Source organism: Oreochromis niloticus, linkage group LG17 (assembly GCF_001858045.2).
Source record: "Oreochromis niloticus isolate F11D_XX linkage group LG17, O_niloticus_UMD_NMBU, whole genome shotgun sequence".
NCBI lineage: Eukaryota > Metazoa > Chordata > Actinopteri > Cichliformes > Cichlidae > Oreochromis > Oreochromis niloticus.
The window spans coordinates 38,829,187-38,839,487 of record NC_031981.2 but is presented as its reverse complement, the minus strand read 5'-3'; the positions used below and the strand labels follow the sequence as shown (position 1 = coordinate 38,839,487).

At 42.5% G+C, this 10,301-nt stretch overlaps 1 protein-coding gene across 1 annotated transcript; it reads right to left on the bottom strand.

The window, feature by feature from the left end:
• Positions 1-1,714: 1,714 nt before the first annotated feature.
• Positions 1,715-9,770, bottom strand: LOC109195116 (ryanodine receptor 2-like). The gene is made up of 5 exons (XM_025899340.1): positions 9,722-9,770; positions 9,231-9,310; positions 4,603-4,679; positions 2,543-2,616; positions 1,715-1,757 (listed from the first exon to the last, which is right to left on the bottom strand). The coding sequence occupies exons 1-5, from the start codon at positions 9,750-9,752 to the stop codon at positions 1,723-1,725; spliced, it is 297 nt and encodes a 98-aa protein (XP_025755125.1). The 5' UTR covers positions 9,753-9,770; the 3' UTR covers positions 1,715-1,722.
• Positions 9,771-10,301: the final 531 nt, after the last annotated feature.

Here is a 10,301-nt window from a genome sequence, read left to right as displayed (position 1 = left end):
AGATCATCGGCTGCCCTCTCCCCTCCCTGATGGACATTTATTCCTCCCGCTGCCTCAGCAGAGCAGCAACATCATCAAGACAGCTCCCACCCTGGCTTCAACATGTTCAGCCTGCTTCCCTCAGGGAAGCGCTACAGGTGCATCAACACTAAAACCCACAGACTCAAAACAGTTTCTTCCCCAAAGCGATAACCACCCTGAACTCACACATGCACCGATAACACAGCCCCCACTTCCCACTTCCTCTATGGACCACCACTATTTATACCAATTCTATGTGCAATAACTGTATATACATAAACACTATTTATACCAATTCCATGTGCAATAACTCAACTGTACATACATAACACTATTTATTACATATTGTTTACGGTTTGTAAATTGTACATTTTATATATATATACATCTTCTTCCCTATGTTAATACTGTCCATATGTATATAGTGCTGCAGAACTGTACACCCCCCCCCCAACATGTTTACACTGAGTAGGAGATGCTCTGTATCTCATTGTACAGCTGTATAATGACAATAAAGGCATTCTATTCTATTCTATTCTATTCTATTAAGATAGAGGTCTAGTCTACAATTTCATTTGGTATCTGGTCAGACATAGTCAATCTATTCATTGCAGCCCTGAATGCCAGAAACAGACAGAAATTGTGGCTGAGAACACAGAGGGGAGTTGTACAATTCACAACAATTAACAACCAGCACGATACAATCTCCAGTACTGAGACACAACAATCAGCTGACATAAGTTTAACTGTAAGATTCGGGGGTGTGGGTGGCAGATGGAGGTGTGCTGTGCTGGGGGACTACTAGTCATTTTCTAATTTCCACAATGTGCCAGACACTGTACAAATCATGAGGGGGAGCCATAGGTCAGCAGGTTGTGGCAGGAAGACTGTGAATCCACCACTTCTGCCTTGTCTTGATTTTCTTTTCTTTTTAAATTTATTTATTTTTAAAACTCTTCATCATCAAAGTATCATAATGAGTTTGCTTATTGTTAAAAGAATGGACAAGATACATTTTCCCTTAAAATTACAAGGGAGTAATATTTATATATCTTCAATACAGATCTTCTACAAAGATCCGTTACAGACCAGAGGTATTATAAAAGCACCAAGAAGACTTGGTAATAACTGGCCACCTCTAGAATGGCTGAAGCAAAAAAAAGTTGCTTCAAGCACTGAGCAGGTTGAGAACATTCTTTGGAGGTCCACACTCAGGACCTGGACAGAACTGACACAACATGTGTGTGTGCGTGCGTGCATGTGTGTGTGTGTGTGTGCATGTGTGTGTGTGTGTGTGTGTGCATGCATGTGTGTGTGTGTGTGTGTGTGCATGCATGTGTGTGTGTGTGTGTGTGTGTGTGTGTGTGTGTGTGTGTGTGTGTGCATGTGTGTGTGTGTGAGAGAGAGAGAGAGAGAGGCCAACCAACACACAAGAAATGGCAGAAAGCATAATTACCACGTTCATGAGTGATGACTGAGGGAGGAAAGAAAGTGCAGTAAACCAAAATAAGAACAGGAAAACAGGGGGAAGAAAGAAACAGAGAAAGAAAGTAAGAAAGAAAGTAAGAAACAAAGGAAAAGATTACATATAGGGAAAAGAGCTCTTTTTTTCGTCAATGTGGAATAAAAAAAAATATGTATTAAAGAAAACCTAAAATGTATAAAAATATACCACCAGAACCTTTTTTATTTGTTTTGTCATCAATAATATGCATTTACAGTACTATGTAAAAGTCCTGAGGGAGAAAGACAGGCAAAAACAGTTTGTACAGTATTAATCATTTTGAAAGTCAATATTTGGTATGACTTTTAGTCTTCAACGTAGCCTAAAATCTAGCTTTCTTATCATTTCTTAAAGTAGTCTTCAGGGATAGGCGCACTGTACAAGGTGAAACACTGTATAATACACTGCCAGTAACACTAATATACATTTTTATATTTAGATAATCAAATTATAATTTTTAATGTGTTGACTACTATATTACTAATCAAACTAAGAGGAATACTGTACTTTTTTCATGGAGTTGGAAAGAGTGGTGACATTTTTTTATGGTTTGAAAAGTCTTTGTAATGTTTACAAACAAGAGATGTACAAGACAAATCATCAGCACGCTTGTACATCAGAAAATCATACTTGATAATGCACGCGAACCAGCAACACTGAATTACCACCTCATTTACACAGGAAAAAACCAAAAACCTTTTTATTGATTATAACGAGCAATGTGAAAAATAAATGGTGGCTCTCTACAATCTTAGTGTTTCTACAGTGTTGAAGGTTATTTCAGAATATTGTGTTGTTTTAAAAGCAGCTTTACACTGATCATCATTGGGTTAATTAAATATTTTAACTAGACCTAGATAAGTTAAGTATTTAATATTAACATTCTCTATGCTTTCAATAAATAGAAAGTTAAGGTCATCAACTCCATCCCGGAAAAAGAAATGTTTGATAATGTTTGGTTTTGTAAATGTATTTTTTCAAAATTAGTCCAAAAGGTATAAACACAGGGAATCTTACCTGATCCTTCCTCTGTCACCATTCCCAGTCCCTCTGCTTTATTTTGCCTCTCAAATGCATTTAGATCCAGAACACTAAAACAAAGACAAATATAGTGTGAATCACTACATCCATCACATTTCTGCTCTATTCGTGTTCTTGCCTTGCCCTTGTTTGATGAGTGTTTTCCTTTTCCGTGAATTTATCCCATATGTGCAAGTCTCTGACCAGCAGTTTTATTCCTGGTTTATGTTGAATATTGGTCTCTCATGTGGTTTTCAATGTTTTTATTTCATTGTTGTCTTGAATGCCCCATTGTCCATCTCCTTTATGTGTGTATGGTCTGTACATTTGCTCAGTCAGGCTGACATACACTCTTCCAAAATTGACATCTGGTTTATTTGAGTTGTTTGGTGGCTTTTTTTCTCTCTGCTACAACTGTGCCTTTTACTACCTTCCTAGGAATACTGTCAGCAAATAGAACCAAGTAAAACTTTTGTAGCCAAAATGACAACAACCTCAACATATAAATAAGCATTGAGCTCTTGATATCTTCTTTATTGTGATGGTCTTTTACTATTACAAAGCTTCTTTGTTAGCTAAAATGCTTAAGATGCAATTAAATTATTGAAATATTTTACATATTGCTGTCTGAATTTCAAACTATTCAGTGCAAAATTGTACTAAAATTCATTGCTGGATCAATGGTGATGATATTTTCAGAGAAACAACAATAATTTAAACCCTGCTAAAAGAGTTTGTACAGTTTGCCATTTCCTTGAAAAACTTACAAAAGTGCTGAGCACACAAAGTTGCCCGCTAGATTAGATTAGATTCATAACATTGCACAAAGTACAACCAAATTTGCAGAAGGTGCTGGCAAATATAACAGAAATAATGATATGAAATATAACACACAACAGTACAAGAGAACACAATAACTAGAATTTAATACAATATGAATTACTGCACTACGGTAGAGTGAAGCATGTACTTGTAATGCAAAGGTAACTACTGTTTTGCTGGTCAGTCAGTCAAGATAAGTGTTTGGCAGAGTTCAGTTCTAGTATGGTTCTGGAACAGAAACAGTTCATAAATCTGTTTGTTCATGATTACAGGGACCTGAATGGTCTGCCGAAGTGCAGTAACTTCAACAGGTAATGTGCAAAATGGAATCATGTTTTCTTCTCTGCTAAGGCAGTGAGAGCTGAAAGTTCCCCCAAAGAGGCGAGTTTAGAGTACAGCTAGTTTCTGGGAAGACTTTAAGATCCTCTGAAGGGATTTTCTGTCTGCTACTTAGCTGTCAGCACATCTTACAGAGATGCAGAATGGCAATGAAGGGGGAGTTTCTCAAGAAGTGTAATCTCTGCAGTGCCTTGATAAGTGCTTTCTCTGGACCAGTAGTGATTCTCTAAAGCTTGTATACCAAGAAACTTGAAGACAGGAACTTTTGCCACACAGTCTCCATCAATGTGTATTTGGTTATGATATTTGTTGTGCCTCCAGTAATCTATCATGAGTTCTTTGGTTTTGGTAGAGCTAAGGGTTGTTCTCTGTATCCCATCCTGGGGCTTCATCTACAAAGGCTGTCACATGTTCTTCTGAGATGTGCCAACCACAGTCTTCTCATCATCAAACTTAGTTGTAATGTGGAAAATTGATTGGGATGCAGAGGGTAGAGAGGATGTAAAAGGAGGTTCAACACACAGCTTAATAATGCTGGTGTTCAATGTGACAGTGAAAGAGAAGCAGGGGCCTAATCTAACCATCTGGACGCGATTAGTCAGAAGGTCACTGACCCAGTGGTAGACAGGTGTGAAAGTTGTAAGCCAGTAGGTTTGGTGACCAGATCGACAGTAGTGAAAGCTGAATCTAAGTTTACAAAGAGTATCCTTACATATCTTCACTACTGCTCAAGATGGCATAACACAGTATAGAAGGCAGTGGAGATGTCTTGGTGCATGGAAAACTACTTTTATCACATCTCTCTTTTTTTCACATAACACAACAAAGAGTTAGACCCTCTACATTATGACAACAAATACTTACTTCAGCCCTGAAATAGGAAATCTTATTTATACTTGCATGACGGCATGAGACCAGCCAGACTCTGAAAGAAGCCCACGTCCTTCTTGTCCTTCAAATAATCTAACATTTTCTGTTAAAGATGACACAGTGAAAGCACAATAAGATACTGGAGTTTATTCAGATTTGACAAAAAACAGTCTACATCTGTCATTAAAATAAAAATACTGGTGGTGGTACCCCTCAGCCTCCTAGTAGATACACCTACAGTATGTATTTCAAAATCCTACATCCCCTTCTTCTCAAGTTATCGGATTCGCAAGGTTTTCCAAAAACTTGATCTCTGACTTCTAACTTTGAGGTCAACTTGTCCGAGATTTTTACTACTCCTATGTTATCAGTGTCAAAGTCCTGGATGACTTACTTCTCAAATTAATACATTCACAAGACTTTCAGAAAACTTGACCTCTTACCTTGACCTTCAGGTCAAGGTCAATGAGGTTCAGACTCGTATGAGATTTTAGTAGATCTGTGTGGAAGGGTGGGGTCTGTGGCTCAGTTGCAGGGGAGGGGTGGTGCAGTTGGTTTAGAGGGCAGTGTGATGGGAGGCTGGCCAACAGAGTTGGAGATCATCAGGGAGGCCCAGATGGCAGCACTTAGCCTTCTGGTTGTAGCAAAAACTTACTTTCCTGATGTTCATTGAGTGATCCTAGACCTGCTTCACCACCCTAAGACCACTCCTGTTGGTTCTGGATGGAGCTGAGGGATTGGCCATTTGCCTATGCCAGGTGGCTCCATAAGGCGGTGGCCAGGTGCCTGCAGACTGGCACAATGAAGGGGAAAGGCTGCTGAATATGCTAACATTGGAGAAGTTCACGAGGTGGCTCACAGTGGGAAAAGTGGAACGGGGTCCATTTTCATGTGATACTGGCTGAGGATCACCTGGCGCCGCAGGAGCTGGTGTGGCAACCGCAGCTGGCAGCAAGTTGGCTTGTCCGGGCCCGGAGGAGGAGGCCTCGTGAGGTCCCACTGTAGCCAGCAGCTGTAGTGCACTGGCTGCCAACATTTAATGACACCAACATTTAATGACACCAACATGTAATGACGCTTCTTCCTGTGTGGGTTCTCTTGCTTCCCTCAACGAGAGCAGCACATTTGTTGGGGTAGGAGTGCTGGAGTTGCGGCTGGGACATGTCCACTGGGAGTGCCCGCTGATGGAGATGGGGCGAGTGTTCCATGTCACTGGCCCTCCAGCGACTTCCTCTGGTCCAGGAGTATACAGTACTCTGGTAAGGTGCCAAGTGAGTACAGACTCAAGTTATCGGATTCGCAAGGTTTGGTGGACTCGGGCTCCACGCAGGCACGCCCAGTTGATGGTGCAGAAAAGCCACTGAGAAATGATCTTACAGGCAGCTCATTATAACCCAATTACTGGTCACATGCAATAGAAAAGGGAACAAATCATGGCCTGTTTTTTTTTTTTTTTTTGGCATTTGAGGGGATGTGCGCCTGTGGTGTGCATCCAGCCCAGGATACCAGCTATCGAACCAGCCGGCCATTCCAAGAGAGCTGTTGTACTCATTACCACTAATGGAGGGTCCATTTAAGCAAATTGGCATGGATCTCATCTGGCCATTTCACCATAGTGCATGAGGATATCACTTTGTATTACTTTTGGTGGATTATGCAACAGATATTCTGAAGTAGTGGCATCCTGAAAGAGATACTGATTGACCAGGGCTTCATGTCTTGTACACTAAAAGAACTGTTTAATTACTGTCCATCAAATATGTTTGGCCAAGAATCCATCACCCTCAGAATGACGGGTTGGTAGAGCGGTTGAACTATTTATTATTTTATTCTAATTTTTGCTTCATAACTTTTGCACTGTCCACTTCCTGCTGTGACAAAACAAATTTCCCATGTGTGGGACTAATAAAGGTTATCTTATCTTATCTTATCTTAACTAGACTGGAAAGTCTATAATTTTTAAGTGTATTCATTAGGATGAGCGAAATAGAAATTGCAGGCTAGACTCTCATCTTTTGCAGTCTGGGAGGATCCCTGGGCCTTCACAGAATTTTCTCTTTTTCAGTTACTGTTCAGCAGGAAGTCGCGGGGGTGTTGGACCTAATTAAGGAAAAGTGGAAGGAGGTGGAAGGAAGTGGAGGTCCAAACCTGGCAAAGAATGAAATGTTCTGGACCTGACAGCAGAGCTACACCTGTTGGGGAGGTTAAGACAAGAAAATCTGATCCAGGCCCAGGAACATCAGCAGCAGAAGGGGCGATTGTGGCTCAAGAGTTGGGAGTTTGCCTTGTAATCGGAAGGTTGCCAGTTCGAGCCCCGGCTTGGACAGTCTCGGTCGTTGTGTCCTTGGGCAAGACACTTCACCCGTTGGTCAGAGGGCCCGGTGGCACCACTGACAGAACCTTGCCTCTGTCAGTGCACCCCAGGGCGGCTGTGGCTACAATGTAGCTTGCCATCACCAGTGTGTGAATGGGTGGATGACTGAATGTGTAAAGTGCTTTGGGGTCCTTAGGGACTAGTAAAGCACTATACAAATACAGGCCATTTACCAGGCCATTCACCTGTACAATTGGGGAGCTTGGCTGAGATAATTTTCACTGGGAGTTAAAGTACTTGTATTGCTCCCTTTATCCATCTCAAAATTACCTGCCAAGCGGCAAGAACTATTGGTCATAGAGTGAGTGTGGGATGTTGACTATGAAAAGGTGCAGTCGGACAGGGTTGCAGGCTCTCCCCTGCATGGTCACACCACTCTCACAGAGTACCATTTTGAGATGTGCATTGGGGTCTCAGTGCATTCACACCCTTATAGATTGCCTAAGCAGAAAAGACAAATTATTCAGAAAGAATTGGCTGTTATCCTGGAGATAGAAGAGTCACAAAACATCTGGTGTAGCCCCATAGTTTTTGTGGTGTAGAAAGCTGGGTCTATATTGTTCTGCGTGGACTACCACAAGGTGAAGGAGGTGTCACAGTTTGACACTTACCCCATGCCTCAGGTACAAGCTTATGGATTGGTTAGGTACTGCTCGTTTTATCATTATGCTGGATTTAATCAAGAGCTACTGGCAGACTTGTCTCTGGACAAAAAAAATGGCCTTCTCCAGTCCATACAGATTGTACCAAATGGTCACACTTCCATTTGGCTTGTTCAGAGCCCCAGCCACTTTCCAGCACTTCACAGACAGGATGCTGTCCACATGCTGCATACGCCACTGCCTAGCTGGATGATCATCCATAGATCCATGGACCATCCATGGTGACATCGAATCATATGCAGCAGGTGGCCTGCAGCCCTGGAGTCCCTGGGGCAGGCAGGGCACACGGCCAACATGAAGAAGTGTGCGGTTGGACAGAGGGAGGTACAGTATCTGGGGTACCACCTGGGAGGCAGGCAGTTGCATTCTCAAATGGAGAAAACTACAACCACTGCAAGCTGCCCGCATCTCGGGGCCAAAAAGGAGGTGAAGCGGTTGCTGGGGCTGACTGGTTACTATCGTTGGTTCATCTCAACATTTGCGGAGGTCACCAGTCACTTGACTGATCTCCCCTAAAAGGGTGAACCAGATCTTGTCCAGTGGACGGAGCAGTGCCAGACAGTGTAAGGTAATGAAGGCTCTGACGCGCCGGACTTTTTCTTCCCTTGTGTTCTGCAGACTGACACGTTGAGCAGAGGGCTGGGGGATGTTTCATCCCAGCAAGTAAGAGGGATCGACCATCGCGCTGTCTACATCAGTTGGAAACTCTCAGAACAAGAAACCAGGTAGAGCATGGCAGTGCCTGGCGATCCAGTGGGTGGTGGACTCTCTTCGTTATTACCTCCTGGGATGCAGAATTACCCTCTGTTCAGATCGTGCCCCGCTGCAGTGGCTCCACCACATGAAAGATGTCAATGCCTAGATCACCCAGTCATATCTGGCTTGCCAGCCTTATAAGTTCAAGGTGATCCACAGGCCAGGGCCCACATAGTCGGGGCTGATTTTCGCTTCAGGGGAATTTGTAGGGCTATGTGGTGGGCCGTGGACTGTGCCTCAGCTGCGGGGAGGGGTGGTGCAGTGGGTTCAGGGGGCAGTGCCAGGACCTAGAGGAGGGACAGGAACTGAGAGCAGATGGCTGCATATGAGGATGCACCTTCAGTGAGAAATCTGGTGATAACAACCCGGAAAGGCTAAATTGTAAATAAAGAACAGTGCATCTTAAAACACTGTGTGTCTTGCTGGGCAACATAACACAAAGGTGTGTTGCAGTACACCATAGTATCAATTTCAGCCCTTACGTCGCTGCATTCTCAAGATTTTCATAAAATTTGACCTCTGAACCCCGACCTTGAAGCCAAGGTTACTGAGATTTGAACTCATCTGATATCTTTAATAGATACACCCATGGTGTCAATTTCAAAATTCTATGTTGCATCATTCTCAAGTTCACAAACGTAGGTGTCCACGTTGCCTGTCCACCCAGGGTGATGACAAAACCTTTTACAACTGAGAGGTAAAAATCTATGAGAAAAATTTAAAATTTCAGTGGAATAGATGCATTATATTTCACACGTACCAGTAACCTTGAATATGCTTTGTATAAATAACATTTGAAAATAGATAATATAGCTATAATCCAGCAGTCAATATAAATAACAGTGAAGTAGCGAAGCATTACCTGCTGTACGGTTGAGTTCCCACCATTGAGAATAGCTATGCCCAGTTTCAGAGTAGATGCCACCATGGGACCCATCTCACCTGGAGGAGAGGAACACCCACGTGAAATGACTATCACTAGCATTTGTTAGCTTTTTAAATTTGTTTATACCAAGGCACAATTGAATTCTAACACAAACAAAAACTTTTATTATTTTACTAATATGTTTTGCACAGGATATTTTTAAAACCAGAATGTCAGAGAGGTATCAACACATCCTGATTATTATCGGTTACAGTTCACATATTGTTATAATGTGAGAAGTACAGAAAAAAAATCAACTGAAAAATCGAGAAGGCTCCCAAACAGTCATATCCAGAACAAATTACTTTTAACACATCAATGAGTAAGCAGGCATAGGGATTGGACAGCCTGGTTCTATCACAAGGGCCATAATATATTTGCCACCGCTGAGTTACAGTAAAGAGTAGGGGGCGATAGGCAAGACTTACCTTTACTAGCACTGATGGTTTGGAGCACCATCTCAGCAGCGCCACGGTCGTGCAGCCGAGCCTGCTGATACAACAGCTTCTGCTTCTCCATCTCTTTTTCCTTTGTTAGAAAGGTGACACATATCATTGCAGACCATCTAAAAATGAAACTGCTAAAAACTTGAGGAGACTAGTGGAAGATTCAAGACCGATTGATCACCTACTTCAAAACTCTTCACTTCTCCATCGTCATCCTCTTCATCATGGCAACTCTGAAGGAAGGGAGAAAGGTGAAAAAAAGCATACAAACTACAGACTGATTACTTCGGATAGATATAGCCACATCAGCGACGGGAAGTTCCAAAGCACTGAGGCATCAAACTGAGTATTTTCGGTGTCACCATCTTTGTTTTTTTAAACCAGATGTTACGAATGATGGGGAGGGCCGGTATCTGCTGCTTTGTGCAAAGATGAACAAGATGAAACTTGCCAGAGTTCTACAAAATGACCTGCAGAAGGCCCATCCATCCATCTCCCCAAGCAGAGAAGCCCAGACCTCCCTCTCCCCAGCCACCTCCTCCAGCTTGTCCGGGGAAACACC